We start from the raw sequence: 22,088 nt of genomic DNA, 5'->3' as shown, positions 1-22,088 counted from the left end.
AGGATTCACTAAACATCGTGTCTTGTTCCTTTATTATTACATTTTGTTCTCTAAATGCTGCTACTGCTGCTTGTAGGTGAGACTCACAGGAGACAATAAATTAGCTCCTGCTATATTTATGTTATTCCATCTCTGAATATGACAAAAGCAAAAGGTGCAAATAATTAGCTACAGCTGCTGAAACCTAAATTAAACAGATTGCTACATCTACTTACCTTAGATGACTCACTATAGGAGAACGTTTAGGTTTTGTTCCCTTACATTTACCAAATCAATGATTTGCCTTGGTCTTTTACTGAAAGTGGAATTTCCTTCAACTGTTTGATCATTTTTAAATAGAAATAGGAGAATTTAGTACCTTGAAGAAAACAAAATATTTACCCACTTCATTGTTGTCATTCCCATAATGGACAAATGCAGGAAAATAGCAAAAAACAAACCTGAACGTGAAATGAATTAGTAAAATGAGCATATACATAAACTTCAGAGAATACAAATGATGATGGATCTGTGATGTTGTACAGTGTAATCAGTCCAATCTCAACTCACTTTCCACCTTATCAGGTGAACCTGTACAGTCCAATACAATCCAACCAGCAGCTCTGCCTCGGATTCTATTTTAACAGTTATGATTCCCCAGTTTTTAAGTTGAAACTATAAGAAAGGAGATAATTCTGCTATGTGTTTATTGATTTTAAAGAGGGCGACCTAAACCTCTGTCCCTGCTGTGCATCCTGTCATCTAAAGCCAAAAGAAGTCCAAATGATTGACAGACTGTTTTCTAGTGCAGACAGCAGCAGCACAGCTAAACACATTAGTGTCTGTAACTTTCTTCAACAGTTGGTAAAATTTGTATCTGATTACAAGTAAGTTCCTTTCTAGGGTTTTAAAATGTATTACATGTCTGTATACATCTATGAAATGCTAGAAGAGGTTAGAAAAGTGGAAAACATGTAAACAATCCAAACAAATCTAAATCAAAGTAGATGTTTATTCAAACCACACAGAAAAAAAAGAGGGAATAATATACGGATGTAGATCACTTCAAAAAATAAAATAAAATAAGAAAAAAAGCCACTACATGTGTCTGGGAAAGTTAAAAGAGAAATAATTGAGAAGCAACAAAATAGATAGTGTTAAATATACAACTGTCTGTGTGTGTGTGTGTGTGTCCCTGTTACAGCAGCAGCCGTGGGTTATCCTCTCTGTAGTTGTGTGGGTCTCCTTGAAAGGGCAGATGTGGAGGGTGGTTGTAGATTCCCATCAGGAAGATGATGATGGTGCCGAAGGTCATCACCGGAGTAACGAGGAAGAGGCAGAGACGGTCCACGGTGCGAGCGATCCCACTCCAGTTATCTTTCTCCTGTGGAGACAATGAATCAGTCGTTTGAATTCTACAATATATGTGATATATCTGTCGGGGTGAGTCTCCTGTGAGTCACACCTACAAGCAGCAGCTTGGTTTCAAGCTTTTCCGCTAATTTTCCACCCTGCTGCAGAAATTTGCTCCCGTTCCCACAGAAGAGTAGTGAGGTGCAGTACTGAGGCTTGGTGCTGTGTCTGCAGATCGTTTTGCCACTGAAACACTGAAACTGAAGCTTATTCTTAGAACAAGAATCAATCTTTTGTGTCCTGCTCACCTCGTTGTAGTCGTTCTTGTTCCGCATGTGTTTGATGATGTAGTTGGCTCCCTCCACAGCTGGCTTGATCTCTGCATACAGTTGCTCTGTCACACCTCCCTCTTCCTGTGGCTTCACCACTGGAGACAAAAACACACACGTCAGGTTAATAAATCTGGAACAAGATCCCAATTCAAGTGGACACGATCACTGTAGTTTTTTTACTCATGGTATCAGCGTAGCAACAACGGTGGCCATTACTTACATCCATCAAATGCTGGTTCTAGCTCCTCTTTTGATATATTTAAACCCTATTTCTGATTTTCTGCTGTTTCCCTAAATACAGGTATAAAAATATTCCTAGTACATTATATCCAATGTTTCGTGACGTCTCCAGCCCTATTTTGCACCAACCGGCAGCATGTGTAGGTCGTGCTGTCAGTCCGTGTCTCTCTGACTGTTTCTCAAACATCAGCTCGCTGCGGGACTTGACGCTGTAATACTCCTCCGCTGTGGCGATGTAGCCCACGGAGCTGGTTCGCCGTGGCAACGCTCCGTCCCAGTATGGCTCTGCCTCTGCAGGCTGGGACATACGCAAGATCCGGGGCAACCGCTCAAGGAAAAACTGGAGACCGAAGAAGTAAGAAAAAAAAAGAAAGAAAAGCACAGATGGTAAAAGAAATACGTTGGAAATTATAATGAGAAATTATTTCGGTCATTTTATATGTGATCAATAATTACAGTCATGTGATCATACGTGTGCTCCATTTACAGATAAGACAGGCTGATATCCCTAATTCTGTGGACTGTGTCAACCAGCTGACTTTTACATCTTTAGGTTTGGTTTATCAAACCAGATCAAAGGCATCTTTCATAAACAACCACATATGGATCAAACTGCTCAATGTAAGTCAATACACTGATACGATGTGCGCGTTACCTTTTTGGTCCACTCAGTCATGACGTGTGTGCTCGGTGTCCTGAAGTGCAGGTTGAGGACAACTACACAGTTCAGCACCACCACCGTGACCAGCACCATGTTGAACATCAAGTACCTGACACACACGTGCACACAAAAGACAAAGCATCTCACAGTTTGTTGAGCAATTTTAGGATAAGTATTGTACTTTAAGCAGAATCAAGTCAGAGTCTGGTTAGTAACAGAGTACAATTACTCCAGTGCTGTAGTTAAGTACATTGTTATGTAGTTTACAGCTGTGCCATTACTATTACTTTTCTTTTCCATGATTATCATCTTAAAGACGGTGAAGGTGAAACTTAGGTTGAGTCATAACTGAACAGCTTTCTTCTTGGTTGGACTTCAGCTAAGATGAAAGTCGTCGCGTTCTTGACTGGACTGTAAATTCATTTTATTAACACCATCAATTTCAAAACTATTTAAAATACATTGTTTTGATCTTGTAAAGTACATTGTAGCAAATGTACTTTTGTGGTTCAACTTAAGGAATTTGAAGTGGTTCCTCTAGTGAAGTATTTTTTTTAGGCAAGGACTTACATGGGTACTTTTACTTACAGATAATATTCAATCCACAGTATCAACTAATACATGATGATCTATTGTCGTGGATGAACCACCTGTCATGTTAGGAAGTGACTAAAATCAGCTCCATCTTTACCAGCTGCTCATTATTTTCCACATAAAGTCTCTATTGTAACAGAGATTGTTGTCTTTCGATTTTTATTATTAATATTTTTGGTCACATCTTTCACTTTTGAAAGTTTGTCAGACACATATTTCTTATCAGCATCATATTCGATACTGTTTGAAATAAGACTGTACCCGTGCTTACGACTTTCTCATTTTCTAAATGTATAATTTGACCACGATTTATTTTTGAATTGAAAGAAGCTATTTGCTGTCACATCATTATGATGATTACTTACATTATATTTTAACAGAGGTAAATATTACATAAAAGCACAGCTAATAATAAATATTGCAGCTAGATTAGAAGTTAAAAAAATGCTACACTTCTGTCATTATTTTCTTTCCTTTGGAAGAAAGACCACAGACAACACAAACAATCACATGAGCCAACAACACCACATTTTGTGTTTCATGTCTGTGTGTCCACCTGAACTTCCTGATATGTGTTTGTGTGTTGCCTACTTGACAATAAGTGGCACAGACATAGACGTCTCCGGCAGCCGCTGAGAGATCAGCAGCAAGAAGACAGACTGAGCCAGCAGCACAGAGATGGACAAAGTCATCTTCTCACCACCTGCACACACACAGGAAAAAAGATTCACATACAAATTTGACTGAAAGAAAAAAAAGAGCTGCAATCATTTGTCGATAATTGAGATCAAATTAATTGGCAGCTAGTTTGTTAAGTACATAATTTAAAAAAAAGGTGAAGATGAATTTTAGGTCACTTTGAACATTTCCTTGTTTTGCATTACAGAAATCCCAATAATCTGTGCAATAAAACAAGTTCATCCTTTGCAGATTTAACTTCTTATCACTGAAATTCTTAACACATAGCATAAGCTAATCTTATTCAAAACTAAACTATTGATACCATGGATTCTCAACATAATCATGCAATTTCAAACCATGAAAATGAATATTGAATAATGAAAATAACCACACACTTTTTTCCATATTAGCCCAACTATCCCCTCTATAAAACATATATCGCTGCATTAAAAAAGTAGAACCATGTGCATAGACATAAGAGTTACAGGGGTGAACAGCAAGCGTGCACTGACTGTCGGCGGGCAGGTAGTAGACGAGCGAGGCCAGGAAGGAGATGAGCACACAGGGGATGATGATGTTGACGATGTAGAAGAGAGGTTTGCGTTTGATGATCAGGTAGAAGGTGATGTCTTGGTGCTTGTTGCTCTCCATGGAAATGTGCTTGTAGGAATTTCTCTTGGCCGGCCTGTGGATGATCTCCCACTCCCCATTCTCTGTCAACACCACAGAGGAAGCGGCACAGAATGAGGTCTGGATATTGACACTACAGGTGATTTTATTGTTGGTAACTTGTAGACCATCATGTAGGGAGATAATATTTCTAAAAAGGTTTGGTATTGTTGGGCTCCTTAATGCTCCCCATATCAAAGCACCACAGGAAGGTTGTGACCATTAATACTTTACTGTAAGAGACAAAACGTTCTTAAGAGATTCTTCCCACATGTGAGGTAGAAAACATTTTAGTGGTCAAAATTTAAGGACATCTCTAAAAAGTCAGAATTCACTCAACCTTTCTGATGGAATGAAATACAATACTACATGAGTAGTATTGTAGTATTGTTCCTGGTAAAACACCATTTTATACATACTCGTGTCAGAAAAGATTCGACGGTATAAGGACAAAAAATGGCAATTTTGTACAGACTGTAAAGCCCCACGGTGCAAATTTGTGAACCTGGTATTTAAATAAAACTGTCGCACATGCCAACATTTATCATTTTAACCTACTGTAACAAGCATGTTAGAACCAGAAAGTCCCATTATTTTGCATAAGCAGAGAAAACCTCACTTTGTGGTAGTGCCATTATTTCATATCTATTTAAAATTCTAGCAACCATCAACATCTCATGGTAAAAAAAATCTGAATTACTCTCAGAGCCTCTGTGGTATTTTCTGCATATACATTGCTCTGTGTGTGTGTGTGTGTGTGTGTGTGTGTGTGACTGGAAGGACAATCACCCGTAAAGCTAGCAGGGTCAATGATGATCCACTCCACTGTCCATTTCCTGGTTAGTTCTGCATCTTGTTTCAGCAGCATCCTGATCTCTTTGGCATTGTAAGTCAGAGAGCTGCAAAGAAACATGGGAAATGGAGTTTAAAATTAAACTTGATCATCTTTATCCAGGGGAAAGCTTCATGAAGAACCATTGTTAAACACGAGTGGCTATAAAAACGACCAATAATTATCAGCTTTGCTTTGCACTTTTATGATCAAATCATCCACATCTAATTCCAGATTTTCTCTCCACTGAGTGTATGAGTGTGCTCATGCTAAACAATTATTATCTGTAATTTGCCATCTACACTATAGACAATATTATGAATATCATAGAAAATGGTTTTTGACTATGTTCCAAAAAAGGCACAGAAACAGAAACAGGGAGAAAGCAGGGAACAAGCAGGGAACCACAGCCTGTATAAGAATACATGATAGCACCTGGTGTAAAACTTACACAAATTTGAGTGTGCAGTTCTGCCAGTCGAAGGGAAAGTAATTGACGTTGATGGAGCAGGAGGAGCGAAAGATGGCAGGAGGCAACCAGTAGCACAAACCATCTGGATACACCAGGACATTGGAATAGTAGGCCACCTTAAACTGGGCATCGTTACTGACAGAAGAAAGGAAAATAGGATTTTTTAAATTAAAAACTAACAGTACAGCACATAGTGTCAGAAGCTCTAACTAAATAAATAAGTGATTTAAAAAAAAGTGAAGAATGGAAACTGCATAACACTGGTTGTTTTTCTCAAGCGTTTGATCACATCAAATTATTTTTCTAAGCAGAAGACGTCTGCATGGACAGGAAGTTCTGGAACTTCTCAGATGCAGAAACAAGGACGTTTACAATTCAATAGAAACTGGTCAAACTCCGGTGATGAATCCTTTAATTAGAAATACCTGAGGCTGGAAAAAACACTCAGCACAGTGAGGAGGATTCAAAAGACGAGTCAAACTGTGGTCTGGAAACTGAAAAAGATCTCAAGCTCAAATAAAGGGCTGAGAAGCTGAGAAGAGATGCAGATTCTCTGTCAGCTGATCGCTGCCACATTTTACATTGTTTTCCAATGTCATTTGACTTTATCATGACATGTGATGGCTGCTTTAAACTCAAGACATAACGACAAAGCTATGTGCACCTTCAAATAATGCAACATTACATCCTGCAAGGCCTTCGTTACAAAAACTACACCATCCCAAGGTAACAAATGTCAGTGTGCTGACCAGCCACAAAGTAACAAACTGTGTTTATTACAGATGCAACAGTTTGGAAGGTTTTTTTTTTCTTTCCGCTGATAAAAAGTAAAACTGAATCTCACTTGTTTTCCAGCACAATCTCCGGCAGCCAAACCATGCTGGACGGCAAGCGAAGCACCTCAATGCCGTCGAACTCTGTGGAATTCCACGACAGCCGGTAATCATTCCACGTCTACCGAACAATGAGACAAATACATGTTCAGGATAAAGTCAACCTTAATTGGGAGTTTGAGCATCTATCATTTGCTTACATGATCTATCCATACGTTCGTCAGCAGCGTCTCATCTACCTCTTTCTACACATAAAGGAAAACAACACACAGATTAGAAGAGGACCAGCACCAGGATAAAAGAAACACACACTGCCCAGCTCCAATTAACAGAGAACTATTATGTAGTAATTTGTAATAATGCTTGAAGCTAAAAAAAAAAAAAATAAAAAGTTGTCATTGTCATTATTGGTGAATCTGCCAACAAATTGTACAGTGAATTAGCTGTTTGGTGCATAACATCAAAATAAAAAGGCCAATCCAAAGTTTCTAAAGCCCAGGTTTGTGTCAGCTGCTTATTTGGAAAACAGCTTCTTTTTAATTTGATGGCAGTAACACATCTCAAAAAAGTTGGAACAGGGGCAACAAAAGGCTGGAAAAGTAATTGCCACAAATGAAAAACAAATTGAGCATTTGACAACTATTTAGGTTAATTGGTAACAGGTCAGTAACATGAATGGATGTAAAATGAGCCTTTCAGAGATTCGGAGCGTCTCCAACGTAAAGATGGGCAAAGGTTCACCGAGCTGCAACAAACTGAGTCTACAAATTATGGAACAGTTTCCTAACATTAGTGCCTATGGTGTGGGCATCTGACACATCTGGAAAGGCTCCATCCATGCTGAAAAGAACAGAGGTTTTAGAGCAACATGTGCTCCCATCCAGACGACGTCTCCTTCAGGGAAGGACTTGCACGCTAAACCTCGTACAGCTTCGCAGGAGAGGAGTCCGGGTGCTGTACTGGCCTGCCTGCACTCCAGACCTTTCACCAATAGAAAAGATTTGGCGCATCATAAAATGAAAAGTCCAGGGACAAATCAGCTAGAATCCTGCATCAGACAAGACTGACATGCTTCTCCTAAACTCGAGCAACTGGTCTCCTCAACAGACGTTTACAGGCAGTAAAGAGGGGATGTCACACAACGGTACACATCACCCTCTTCCAACCTTTGAGAATGTGTTGTTGCCATCAAATTCAAAACCCATCTAATATTTTCCATGAAATTGTAAAATCACTCAGTTTCAACGGACACAAACACTTTGTACCAGAGAGATGAGGTTGGAAAGTGTGAGGGCAAGATAAACGTCAACCGTTTCCTGCTGGTTCTGGACAGGACGCAGCTCTTTGTTGTATTTTCTTTCATTGAACAGGTAGTTGATCAGACGCTCCTCCTCGTTCCTGCACCAGCTCTCTGACACAGAACACACACATTTGAAACACAATTCACACCTTTAAAGCCACTGATGAGTAACAAACAGCACATAGTAGAAGATGGAAGACCATGATTCAGTCTCAGCTCAGTAAAATTGTATGTAAGGTATTGAACCCTACACCTCTGTTGTATTCAGGCTGAGAGGGATAAAGCTTTCTATCTGAGTGGTTGAAGCGTGATCAGACTTTCATAAAACTACATGAAGAGAACTTAACTGACCAAGAAAGAAATGTGAACTTGTTCATTATTGTATGAAACTCCAGTGTTTCCAAATCATTTGTAGGGTTTGAGTCTGGAAGGCTGGAAGCCTCTGTCTTATTTAAAGAAGAGACCACACGTTTGTAAAAATGCCTCACAGATCAAACGAAGCACTTTTTAAAAGAAGACGGCTGATGCTCACCAGGCTGGTAGGGGTTAAAAAAAAACACTGGAGTCTGGAGACTAGCAGGTCAGTGTCAATTACAAGAATGCACTTCTGAAAATGCTGCGCAAGTGGTTTCTTCTCGTTGAATGTGATAATGTGTTAATGTGAACGTGAGCGGAAATAAGTGATTCCTTGGCACATATACACACTGTGGAAAACAAACAGGGGGTCTGAATGTGCGTGAATGCTTTCATGCTGCTCATATATCAGTGCATCATGCCAGCTGCCTCGCAGTCCAGATACCAACTGTCCTCTCCACTGTCAGTAACTGGGAGACATTTTTCATCTTAACGCTTCTGCCCATATTTTTATGTGTGAATATATGAACTTTTTTTTAAACAAATCGAAGTCCAGTCAACATTTGTCCTTTAATAGGATACAATGGAGTTTCCTAACATCCAAAAGATAGAACACTCATGATTAATTCCCTGGTTTATAATCTGTAATGACACAAAATGCTGTCAAAACTTCATAAAGCGCACACTGATACTGTGTATTGCTTCTTTGTCTCCAACTATGATAAAAGACTAAGAGACGTGTTAAAAAATTGACTTTTGAGAAACTCAAGCCAAGAAATTTGGAGAATTTCTGCTTCACTAAAGGTCTTAAAAACAATAAACCAGTTATCAAAATTGTCGACAAACTCGTTTATATCATTTCATTTGTTGCATACAATCAGTGCAACATAAGCCGCCAGCTTAAACATTAAATAACTAAACTTACCAGATGAGAGCAGTGTGAGCAGGAATACAGTGACAAGAGCTGCATGCTGACGCTTCATGGCTGACTGGTTGCTGGGAAGTCAGGAGTCCTTTAACCACCGACCTTCTGCCAAACACAGTGACTGACAGGCAGCAGCTGCAGAAACACAGGGAGAACAAAATAGAAAGCAGACACAGCAGGCAGCTGCCATCACCTCTACTCCGTACGGGAAACAGAGCACGAGCGAGAAGGGGGCTCAGACACAGTACTAACTTCATTACAAACATCTGAAGTTGTGGTGTTTAATTGGAGGTAAAATACATTTTTAAAAACAGACGCTACAAGTCACAGTTTACTCAGTATATATTTTTGTAACAATTCTTTAGTAACCAGGAAAAAACATTTGAGGAATGTAAAGTCTAAATGGATAGAAAATAGGATAAATACACTAGTATATGTCAACATGTGCACAAATGATCCACTGAGCGACTCTGAACTCACAGAAGCCGAAAGGACAAAAACTAAATGTTTCAAAAGTCACTTTTTCTCATAAAGTTACACAAATTGCAACAAATACTTTCAAACTCAAGCTTCGCTCGCCGTGCTTGGCTTATGTGTACAGTACCAGTTATCAGTATTTTACAAATTCCACCCACAAGTCAAAAGGAGCTGCATTTCCCCATCCCCCAATGATCCAGTCCACCTTAAAACACAACCTGTCTGACTCAATTTAACTTTGAAAATTGTTCCACTGACTGACAGGATGAGGGCGCTACAACTAAACAGCAGACATTTTAGAGCTCAGTATTTTCCCAGAGTGTAAAATACTACTTTCCTTATGGCCGAGCTACACTAGTTTAAACTCAACGGGGCTGAAGAATTGGATACAAAACAACGTGAAAGGTGTGTAAGTTCTCACTCACCTGCTGATGAAGAACCTGCAGTGCAGCTACTTTATCAAAAGACATCAAGTTACTTTCAAAAGACACTTATGACATTAAACAGGGGCTGTACACTTTGTATCTACTGTGTCACTGGCGTCACCTAGAAATGTTCCATTCTTCCTAGTTTTTTTTATCCTAAGTGGTTAAAGAGTGTTTAAGCCTTCACAATATTACAGTTCACAATAATCCAGTGAATTTGGAAAACAGATTCCATCTATCTGATAAGATTCCAGACTCTCCGACATCACCTGTGCACAAGAAAACCCCTTTTTACCTGACGACCAGTTGTCATGGCTGGTCAAAGTTCTGCGCTTTAGACTTTATTGTACAAACATCACAGAATTGAAATCAAATTTATGATTTGAATATTGAGCGTATTTAAGGTTACTGGTTGGAGTTGCTGAAAGGTTTTTTGAAGCATCCTGATGCAAACAATCTCATCGACAATCTCATTTCACACAACTAAGGATCCTCAGTTCAACTTTTATCCTTTGTGGATAAAACCTGGTCTATTTTGGAGCCAAGAACACTATACTCATACATGTATTTTCCTTTTTTTTTTTTTTTACAAGCACAATTTCATAATTTATTTACCAAACAATAAAACGCAGATGTACATGACGCATACAATACATATAATACAAGGTTGACTTTAAAATGTCCCATTTATATCGATAATTCCATCAAGTTAGTTAAAGTTTAAACATTAAGCTCATAGTCCATGTTTATTTAAGAGTGTTTTAAAAGAGTTTTAAAAAAGTACTTTTCCCCCGTCACTCATCTGAAGCCTCGTGCAGCGTCAGAGCGACAGGTTGACGTCATTCTTTATCTTGCCGCTGCTGAGGCTGTGGATCATAGCAATCATCGCAGAGTGTTTGTTCAGCTCGTCCTCCCTTTGCTTCAGCTTTGTCTCCAACTGGCTCTTCTGCAGCTCCAGAGACGACGCCTGGAAAACAGCAGAAACCCATGTTGTACTGCAGCTGTTTCAGATAGCAAATTAATGATTGGTTATGGTGACAGTATGAACTGCAAACCTTGTTGAAGGGCAATGAGGTACAGTTTGTTAAAAGAGAAGCAACCAGGGAAAAGAAAGAAAGAAAAAATGGCTTCGGATAACACAAATTTGTCACTAATGCTGTCAGAAACTAAATCTGATGAGAATTAAACAGGTTATAAACCCACTTGTTTTACAAAATACAGGTGTATAGTGTTTTTGTGTATGATTTGTTGTGTTTTAGACAAGTCTGACAATTTCTGTTTTTGCTTTCTCTTGCTTGTTTACCTTGATGCTGGCGTCCTTCCTGGCTTGCTCCGTCTTGTTAAGCTCCTTTCTCAAAACATCCACCATCTCCTCCAGTTCCCTCCGCTCGCGATCCTTTTCTTTCACTTTGTCCTGTTCCGCTTGCAGGTCACCACACAGACCTGGAAGGAATAAGCACAAGCATCCGTTGAAGCAGCAATGAACGGATTAAAACATCGCCCACAGCCAAGCAGTGTTCTCTGAATACAGAAAACTCTAAATCCCTTCACCAGCTACTAGAACACTGCTGTCCATTTATGTTGATGTCAGACAAACCTGCAATGTCACTTTTCTTCTGTTGAATTTCTAAATGAAGTGATCTGTTCTCCTCCTCTCTCTCCTCCAATAGTGATGTCATTCTATAGACGAAAGAAAGAACTGAATACAACCTAATAAAATATTTGCTTTTACACCAGTGGTGAAGCAAATAATGCATAGATTATCATTAGTAATGAAATTTATAATGCCTTACTTTTCCTTTTGCAGTTGGAGGGCTTCATGGTTCTTCCTCAGAGTGTCGTTCTGTTTGGTGAGAGAGATGTGAGCCACCTGAAGCTCCTTCAGCAGCCGGTCACTCTCATTGAACCTGCACAAAAGAACAACCAGTTACACTTTTCACCGACACATTTGTGCAAATCCAAAGACTTTAATATTGTATATCTGTGTACAGAGTATAATCCAATGCTTATATTTCCTTATATCCTATACTTATATACTTCTAAAGGTGGGTACAAAGGTTTGCTATTTATTTTGAAATGTCAAAGAACAAAAGATTTTCTTTTCAACCTGACTGTTATTTTATCAGAAATGTATTTATCAAGGGGGATGCAAACATTTGCACTAATGTACTTTTCATTATTTTACACTCCTTGACCATTGTTGATATTTTTTAATGATGAAAGCATGCTGATAGTGCTTCCTTATCATGTTAGGCTTTGGGTTATATTTGCACCTCTCATTTTACTTGCAGTTACTTGCAGCTACAATGTTTGTCTGATGCAGAGCAGTTTAACCAGCGGACTGACCACAGAATTAAGCATAGAGGGACAGATGAATTAACTTGTACGAGGTCTTTGTGCAGAAATGTTGCCCTACAGTAGATGTACAACATTTATTCAATTACTTGTCAGTTTACCATCATTGTTGAGGGGAATTTTTTCACATAAATATATAGACTGTTTTTTATCCCCTAGCATAAACTTTCATTTGCCCACACCAACCTCAGTGTGCTTCAACTCCTTCAGTGCAAATGAAAAGCAATTGTAGAGCTTTTTTTATTCACTTCCTTTTTTTTAAACATTCCTCAGATCACCAGTTTAACTGTTTTCAAAGATTTATGTTCACACAGGGTTTATACCTTAGACAGTGTCTATAAGTGTTATAGTGCTTCCGACCTGTTGAGCAGGGCATTGTAGGCGCCTTTAAGGGCCTGGTGTTCTTCAGAGTCCTTCTGCAGTCTGGCATTGTGCTGCAGCAGCTCCTCCATGTCGGCCTTGGAGCGCTCCACCTCCAGCACCTGGCTGCTCAGCTCGCCCTGCAGATCCTCACGTCTACGCTCAGCCTCCTTAAGCAGAAAGCCCAGCTTACGAGCCTACAGACAAAGACGCAGAAAATAAATATCCGCAACAAAAAAGCATTCTGACTGTTGAGACTGACTTGTCTTAATCAATCCTGTGGTTTACGTGTTGTAGAAAATCACAATGAGTACAACTAATAATATTTCTGAGCATCGTGATTGCTACTTACTGTGTAATTGCAACATCCCTTATTTAAGTCTATTGCATTTCATTAAATCATTTCTCTGATTAAAATCAAACAGCATCTGGTGCCCATTCATCATCAAAACAGATACATTGCATTATAAAATTGCTCATAAAAAAGTTTTTTACTTAACATAAAAATTAAAGTTTTAATTCGACATTCTGGAAATGATGCAAAGGAAACGTATTACTTTTGTAGATAAAATGACCACGGTTGTGGTAGGTGTGTTAAGTTACCTCAGCCTCAGCTTGAGCTCGCTGGAAGTGATACTGAGCAATGAGACGATCAGCCTGAGAAAGTGCTAAAGCCTTTGCCTCCAGCAAGTCCTGCAGACGGCTCTCCTTGGACTAACATGGAGTCAAAAAGAGAAAGGACAATTTTAAGATTTCAATTCCACAACTATTTACCAAGCTAACATGAAACATTAGCTGTGTCTTACATTTAACATACTCACCACAAATGCTGAGAGCTTCTGCTCATAAATATCAATAATCTCAGACACATGTGAGTCCTTCACCTGCTCCTGCAGCTATTAACAACAAAGACAAATTAGTGATAAAGCAATTTTACACCCAAACCAAGCACAAAGCATCTATCTGACTATAAGCTCGTCGCCAAGTCACCCAACTTTTATTTGCATAATTTAGAAAATGTTATTTTGCAACTTGGATCTGTACAAAGAATCAGCAATGGGACCCTTCATACATATCACAGTGAACCTGCCGTAGAGCGATCAAGCAAAACATATTATCTTTCTAATATCAACTGAACACAGAAATATTCTGCCAAGAAATATTCTAGGTTTAAATATATAACTGTGAAAATGAATCATCGATTATTAAAAAGGCAGCACTACTGCAGCAGTCTGATATGTAGTGTTTATTCAAGCTCGATGACGCTGCTCAGACCTTAACAGACACGCACTTAACTTTGTTTTTTACTTTCTGTTTCACACACAGAGGACTTCTTCTTCTCACTATTACTAATGTCCAGACCTGTATGACTGTGGTTTGGTTACAGAACATCACAGGCTGCTCAGCCTGTGAAGTAAGAACCAAACCTAAATTTGAAACAATAGCAGAGCTAAGCCCTCTGCCACCACGCTGCCTCTCTTATGGACATAATATTAGAATAGATTAAATATATGAGTTACTTTCAAATAAATAACCAAATGTGATTTTGAAGCCCTAATACACACGTGCGCACACGCACAGTACCTCCAAGCCATTTTGTATTTTCTCAACCAGACTGTGGACACTCCTGCTGGAACTACTGGAAGAGTCCAGTGAGCTGGTGTTTGTCCGGGGAGGTGGGACTTCCTGAACCGCAACACGTTTAACAGACAGCTCAGCCTCCCTCTGGCGATAAGCGTTGTTGGCAGCAATGCTTTCTCCCAGCCTTCACAAATACAGTTGGATAAATGGCATTTAGTGCAAAGGTTTGCACATCTATCAAAAAGATTTGTATTCACACACACACACACATAAAAAAAATATATATATATATATATATATATATATATATATATATATATATTTTTTTTTTTTTAAGCTTTCAGAAAACTATTATGTGTGGAGATAGAATTCACAAAACTACGACACAGTGTGACACTGAAGCGACATTCTACATGTCAGGCAGTGGCTGCTTTTAGAAATAATTTTTTTTTGCCAGAAGAACTTTTAAATCTTACCACACACATTGTTATACATGTGGTGCAAATGTAAAGACATTTTGTGGCAGTATATATTTGCAAATGTAGTTTCTAGTAAGCCACTCACACCAGTGATGGAAAGTCTGGGAGGGGAGTAGCCTCAAACAACACAGATAGACCGGTCTGCACACACTCTCTTCGATGGGACGTCAGGGCCAGAGAAAGTGGGGTTACTATCCTCTGATCCTGACAGAGAAAAAGAAAACAAGTCAGACACTGAAAGACAACTCAAAGAAGGTAAATAAATGATGTGTGCGTACCTGTAACATCCTGTAAAAGCTGGTCTCCATGTCTTTCACTTGTTGTCTGAGTTTGCTCATTAACTCCAGGGTCTTCAGCAGAGTCTCAGCACACACTTGACTGAACATTCAGACAAAAACATACAAAAAACACACAGCTTAAAACAATTCTGTCCAGAGTTCTCGCCAAACCAAACAGCAGCAGTGACAGCAGTGTAAAACTGGAGTAGCAGCCCGTGTAGTAGGTTGAACTTCCTCAGGTACCACAGAAAGCACATCCTCTGCTGAGCCTTTCTGAGGACAGAGTTGATGTTGTTCCACCACCTAACGTTTTGGAGGATGGTGGACTGGTGGAAATATTGGGGAGGCTCTTTCTGAAATCCACTCTCCTCTCTATAGGCTTAAGCATGTTTAGCTTCAGGTGGATGTGACCTCACCTGATCAACCTCCAGTCACTGCAGTCTCATTAAGAACACAGATGAGGCTGATAAACAGTCCTGTCATCTGGTGACAAGCTGGTGATCCACTGACAGACGGACAGGGATAAAGACAGCAAGCAAGATAGTTTGGAGGATAGGATTTCTGGAATAATAACAATGATATTGAATGTTAAGCTAAAATCCGCAAACATGTGTCCCATGGTTGTCGAGGTGTTACAGTCCCGTAAGATTTGCATCATCTACTGAGCTGTTTGCCCTTCAGGCAAATTGCAATCAGCCTTCAGTCATTTAGTCATGCGATAGACGCTTTTCTTAAGGGGCTGTAATTATGACATAATGTTTGAAGGTAATCAGTTCAAGATTCAGGTGAAAATCGGGGCCAGTTGTTCAGCAAAGGTTTTAGACAGGTGGGGGTGTGGAGATTAAAACCACTAGCAATCTAAACTGCTGTGTTGGGATCTTCAGAGAGCTGTGAATAAGCAAATGCGCAAAAACCTAAAGCAATGTTGTAAAGATCAAGGGCCAAAATTCCTATACAATGTTGCAAGAGACCAATAAAGTTATACAGAAAAGATTCCATGAAGTTAATGGTGCTAAAAGTGGATCTACAAGCTATTCAATCATTTTTATTTTTAGCTCAATTTTTGTTAAATAAATAATTGCGCAATAAAAAAGTAATGTTACTAGTAATGTTACTGACTTTTGCACATGACTGTAGATCACAAATTGCAATTTTAACATACAGTAGAAATCAAACCCAGCAAAACACAACTCATACTCTTTTAAAATCACACTATGAATGTTCGTTTGATGGCACCATTACATTCACATATGAGCTTTAACAGGATTCTACAGAAAACAACAGCATCCACTCACCTGAGATCATTGTCTGAGGTGGGAGGTAGGCGGGTAAGGGTGCTGTTGCTATAGCAACAAGTGAGGAGGGATTCAACCAGTGAGAGACAGAGCTGAGCGCTCACCTGACGTGACACCAGAGACCTGGTAGAGTCCTCAGCACACAGGAGTGACGGTGTTAAGGCTTCAACACAAACAGAAACACACAAATAGACTAAGTGGCACAGTTGGGGAAAGGATATCGAGCAGCAGACTGGTAACGTATGTGATGCGCTGGCAGTGTTTTCTTAGGGGAGCGTCTCCCTCTGCAGGATCGAGTCCCTTCAGCAGCCCCAACAGGACCGGAAGAAACATATCCACAAAACTCAGCACACAATCAGGCATGTTTTCTTCTCCCAGTGCCTCCTGGACACCGAGTCAGAGACATGGTCAGAAAATGGGGGGGAAGAGAAACAAAGAGACATGAAGAATACATGTCAAAACGTGTGGGTTAGTTATACGAGGTGAATTTTGCCATCAGATTCATGGTCTTGATTACATAGTTCGATGTATAAAGATATTTTTGCCAAGTTTAGACTGCATCACATTAAATGTAAAGCTGTCACTGTATTGAAAAGTTTTGCTTTGGAAGAAAAATGACGTGCTGCTGGTCAAGTTAAAAAGAAGTAGACTACTACTACTACTACAGTTTGTATCCTCCTACTCCACATGAACTTCCTCGGAGGAGTGTGTGATCTGTTTAAAGTCAGTTACTGTGTTTGTTTGGACCTACTGTACCTCCACCAACTCAGTCAGCAGCTGCAGGGCCTGAAGTGAGCATGACTCAGCACCCTCCAAAGGCGAGCTCAGCCACTGCACTAGGGCCAGCCCAGGCTCTGCCTTGTGCCCCATGTCCAGTCCAGACCCCTGTTTGTGGCCTGCAGCTCTGAGTTTGGGTCCCACCGGTCTGAAAACCACGTCACACAGGAGTGAGCGCAGGCCTGAGACACTGCACATGGCCAGGAGTAGCTCCAACACCTGCAAAAAAAAAAAAAGAGAGCGTAAACTGTGATTTTTTTTAAATTATGATTGGGCATCTTAGTTGGACCAAATGCTGAAAAGATCAATTGAGAAAAAATATTTGGTGGGTTAATTTATCAGTGAAATAATTAAATGAGCAACTTTCAAGACAGACTGTTTAAATTATATGAGGCTCTGTAAACATTATTCTGTTCTGTGTCTGTGCTACAGAGAAGTACACAATGTCAAAAGAGCAAAATCAAGAATGGCTTACAAGCTTTAATACAACCTTTGCTTCAATTTTGTTGTTTGTGTCTTTATGTTAGTTTGGATTTTAGTTGGACTTTGTTTTACAACAGAGGCAGCATGTTGTATCCTTCCTTACAGTGAGCCACTTCACTCAGCTGTAGCATTTTCCCACTCAAATCGAGTATTTCTACGCCTCATATTTGCTCATTAAAGTGTCAGAGTGAAACAACCAGAGACAATTTAATCTGCGCTGCCGAATTTCAGAATTTGCTCTATTTCATATGCACCATTAGTGTGACGAAAAGTACCTCCCTCTGCTGCTGCAGAGCCCGTATTTTAGCATTGTGTTGGTTTCAGTGCCTGTCCAGTGGATACACTATAAAGCACATACACACCTATCTATTGTATAGTGTTACAATTGTGTGTACAATGGTTTCCTTCATCTCACCTTGGCTGCAGAGTCTGGGTCTTTTGAGTGCAGCAGTCCTAAAACTTGTGACACGCATGCTGAGAAGTGCCGATACCTAAAATAAAAAGGGTTGCAACACACATCACTAATAACAGACCACAAAACAAGTACTGCAGCTAATTGCCCCAGATCTGTTTGAGTGGGTGTACCTAGAGAGGAAAGCTGCTATTTTTGGGTTCTTCAACAGGTCTACCAAAAGGTCAACGGAGTATTTTCTTGTAAGAGTACCGTCTCCGTTCACAATGATGTTGAACACGAGCTGGAAAGTCTGGTGGATGTTCTTTGCATCAAAGAGCTGATGGGAAAACACACAAATGCAAAGAGAGAAGATCCGTGAGAATGATGTGTCATAAGGAACTAAAACTGTACTCATACTAAAACATTTGGTGAATAAAAACAGAAGCCAAAAGAGGAACAAACTACCAAATGGAAACAGTTGCTGAGAAAAAAAAAAAAACCTAGAAAAACATTCATTACAACTAAAATACTACTCATAATAGGTTTGCAAAGCAATTGTGCAACACAGCTGCAAGATTTGAAGATAAAGTTTTCGTTCTGCACGACTCCTACAAAGGCAAATTGTACATGGTCTGCTTTTATATACTACTTTTCTACCATATCAGTTCCCAAACTGCATTACACTGCTTCTCATTCCCCTATTTCAAAACTCAATCAATTAACCTATAAACGCCCTCAATTCTACACTTCAGTATTGCTGTTTGGCAGCAGTGTGTGTGTAAAGCACTGCACTTTGGGTACAGGTAAGGTACAGTATAAGTGCAGACCGTTTACAATTCAAGTAAGATTTTCCCACCTACCTTTTCTCCAACCTTCTCATTCAGAGTGAGGCTGGCCAGGATGGACAATGTGAACACCACAACAGTAAGACTGTTATGAGCGAGGAAGTTGATCAGTGTACGATAAAATGGCTTCACGTTATCCTAAAGGGATACAGACACATAATAAACACAAAAACGTAGCAGTGAGACCTGGATGTGCTGTTTGTCTGATGTTTTTAGAAGAACTCTACCATCTATCTTTATGTACAAAAAAAACAATATTGGGTGCGTTACTGCATACAAAAGGCAAAAGTGGTATTAACACTGCATCAGTGCTTTGCTAAGAACCCACAGATATTTAATTAACTGTCACATAAGCCGGAGAACTTGGAGCCAAAAAAAACAAACAAACTATTGGAGTCAATTCAGTTCCATTCTAATCAATTAATCCATAAATTCCTTCAGCTCTAAACTTCAGGCAAAATAAAATGCAATGTGTAATGAACTGCATTCAGTCAAAACTCACCAGAGATTTGATGTGGCTCTGCACCGAGTGGTTGTCACGACACAAATTGGCCATGAGCCCTAGACATGGCATGATGATCTCATCCCTCTGAGACTGTCTGTGGTGAAAGACCCAAGACTATATGGTTAGTTCAATGTCCAAAATAGAGAGGGGTTTTTACCCACACTATTCATATTTGGAGATGTGGTTCTTACATGTTGGTCATAAGAAAGGCAATAAGCTCATGAATGTAGCTTGTACACTGGAGGATTCGAGTGTTGTAGGTCAGTTTCTGCAGCACCTGTAAACACTAAATACAAACACAATACAGCACTTGGCATGTTACTGATATTACCATGCAGTGTGTCTGGATGATGTGGTTTTACTCGTTTTGAACATAAAATGGAGTCTACAGTATAGACGCATAAGCTAATCCAGGGTACAGACTGAAAGACCCTCACGCGGGTAGAGACGATTCATTTTTAGTTTTAGTGTCTGGGGACTGTTGAAATATATAGAATATTTGTCAATAGCTGATTTCTAACAAAGGCGTGTATCATAAATTTACGAGCATGTATCCTTGTCGCTGACATAAAAACTTTAGACAACCCTCATGATAGAGAACCAGACCAATATCTGAGTCAGGTCCAATGTCCAATGACTAATATGTGAGCTGAAGACGGATGAGCGATGAACACCTAGTAAGAGATATGGGATGCATCCATTGACCTACCTGCAGCACCAGAGGCTCTCCAGGTGTGACACTATGGTGGTGGATGACCGAGGCCAGGGTGCTGGTGATGTTATAGCTGCTGTGAAGCATTTGTCGACTGTCATCATCACATGCTGAAGGAAAGAGCATGCAGGTAAAACAAAGCGATGGCAGTTCACTTTTGTAAAAACAATGCTACATTCTACCTCTACATTCACATCACTTTGGAGAATACATAACCTTAGCTTGGAGGTACTGAATACGTGGACAGTTTGTCACAACTTTCATGTATTTCATGAGTCATTAACACATGTATTTTTATGTACTCCATTTGTAATTGTATCTAATGCTCTAAAAGCATTTCAGAAGTTACCCAGCATGTGTGGTTTTTGCCTAGGTCGCTGTGTAAGATGCCATTTCTTTTAATTGCGACTTACTCTGTAAGAAGGATTAAGTAAGCCAACAGGGGTGACACGATAAAAATGGACACTATGTCAGGTTCTGTAAAAAGTTAGCCCCAAAAAAAAACTACAGAGCATTTAGGTTATGTACCAGGTACCTACCTAGATGTGCCAGCAGGGAGATAATAGAGCTTGTCAGGGCCGGGCTGGTGTTTGGGTTTCCAATAAGCTCCACTAGACCACTCACACACTCACTGGGTAAAAGCTGGCCTGAGAACAGCAGCTGGTCACATTTGAGACCTGAAACCTCCTGCAAAAACATACAGTTTGTTCACTGCAGAGAGTAAAGATCCCCCAAACATAAGTCTACACAGGGTAGGTTTGGACCACCAAAGGCGGAAAATCATAAATATAAAGAAATGTATGGTTTGCAGAATCATAACTTTGTATAACACAGTACCGGTAATGTCACAGCTTTCAGAAACCATAAATCTGACTTCTCTCTATCAGTCTCAACAAAAACTGAATGTGTATTGCAGGGTAGTCATTACACTATTGATTTGCTTAATATATTCCTATAGCTCCAAGTATTAATTGAATATACAACATTTCATAAATGTCCACTGCATAAGAATTATGATTTCTGTTAAATATAAAGGTGTGTGTGTGTGTGATTTTTGTACACACACATTAACAGCTCTAATGATAATTCAACCACAGGGAAATTTGCACTGTTTATAAAATTAACCTTATGCCACTCTTCATAATTTGTGCCTCCTCCTGTCTCAAAGCATTATAAACTTACATCAGTGACGTCTGATGAAAAGAAGAAATAACTTGAGCATCCGACCGTGTGACGCAGGCGGCAGTGCTCACCTCCACTTGTCTCTGGAGCTGCGTTGCGTTGTGGGCTGTCCTGCTCTCTCTGTACTGCTGGATAGCTAGCAACATAGACTTCAGACACGTAGTGATGTCCATCCTGAGGAACAAACCTGTGAGTCTGTAATACTGTGATGACACAGTGGCTCGCAAAACTAAGTCAATTTTAATTTACAGCAACTGCTTCAATGACGTCCATTTTAAACCCATACGTTAGCTTTAGTGACGTTGTTAGCTACGTTAGCCCTGGCTAGCAAGTCTGTCTGGTAAACAGCAACAGCAACTTAAACGGCCTGTCGCAAACGTGTTTTATACATATTAAAGCAACTACATGACAGACTGTTGTGCTTGTTTGTTGAACAATACCTGATGTATTTTTTTCTTTCTTTGAGCTTCAATAAGAAAAAGCTTCAATGACAGCCAACAATACAGCAGCAACTTCCTCCCGCGTCGAGCTTTGAACAAGGAACAGACCATGTTCGAGAACAGGGGGGATGAGTCAACGTTCAATGGCAAAACTAAAATCCTTTGAACTAATGGAAATGACTCTATTTTATTATAGTTTAAGCTGATATGTATATAACTAAACACATAGTAAACTTGTGATTGTGTATTTTTGATAAATTATAATAACTAAAGTT

At 39.6% G+C, this 22,088-nt stretch overlaps 2 protein-coding genes across 3 annotated transcripts; both read right to left on the bottom strand.

Annotated features, from left to right (window-relative positions):
• Positions 1-971: 971 nt before the first annotated feature.
• chrnd (cholinergic receptor, nicotinic, delta (muscle)) lies at positions 972-9,376 on the bottom strand. Its single transcript, XM_067485329.1, has 12 exons — positions 9,226-9,376; positions 7,912-8,057; positions 6,847-6,891; positions 6,658-6,767; positions 5,793-5,948; positions 5,299-5,408; positions 4,353-4,553; positions 3,751-3,862; positions 2,560-2,674; positions 2,034-2,244; positions 1,641-1,759; positions 972-1,363 (listed from the first exon to the last, which is right to left on the bottom strand). The coding sequence occupies exons 1-12, from the start codon at positions 9,281-9,283 to the stop codon at positions 1,178-1,180; spliced, it is 1,569 nt and encodes a 522-aa protein (XP_067341430.1). The 5' UTR covers positions 9,284-9,376; the 3' UTR covers positions 972-1,177.
• A 141-nt stretch (positions 9,377-9,517) lies between these two features.
• On the bottom strand, positions 9,518-21,905 carry cip2a (cellular inhibitor of PP2A). Of its 2 annotated transcripts, XM_067485327.1 has the most exons (22): positions 21,814-21,905; positions 21,445-21,547; positions 20,731-20,878; positions 20,189-20,301; positions 19,671-19,765; positions 19,477-19,573; positions 18,990-19,112; positions 18,321-18,466; positions 18,151-18,226; positions 17,232-17,471; positions 16,697-16,859; positions 16,476-16,623; positions 15,181-15,280; positions 14,988-15,106; positions 14,427-14,607; positions 13,664-13,738; positions 13,446-13,556; positions 12,843-13,039; positions 11,921-12,034; positions 11,725-11,807; positions 11,431-11,570; positions 9,518-11,094 (listed from the first exon to the last, which is right to left on the bottom strand). In XM_067485327.1, exons 2-22 carry the CDS (start codon positions 21,544-21,546, stop codon positions 10,948-10,950), a joined length of 2,718 nt encoding a protein of 905 aa, XP_067341428.1. In that variant the 5' UTR covers position 21,547; positions 21,814-21,905; the 3' UTR covers positions 9,518-10,947. The 2 variants fall into 2 exon arrangements, with proteins under 2 accessions (XP_067341428.1, XP_067341429.1); XM_067485328.1 differs by lacking the exon at positions 21,814-21,905 and having other exon boundaries at positions 21,445-21,794.
• Positions 21,906-22,088: the final 183 nt, after the last annotated feature.

The sequence above is a fragment of the Channa argus genome, chromosome 19 (assembly GCF_033026475.1).
Source record: "Channa argus isolate prfri chromosome 19, Channa argus male v1.0, whole genome shotgun sequence".
Classification (NCBI taxonomy): Eukaryota; Metazoa; Chordata; class Actinopteri; order Anabantiformes; family Channidae; genus Channa; species Channa argus.
Note: the sequence above shows the minus strand (reverse complement) of the source record. Positions and strands in the feature narration are given on the sequence as shown.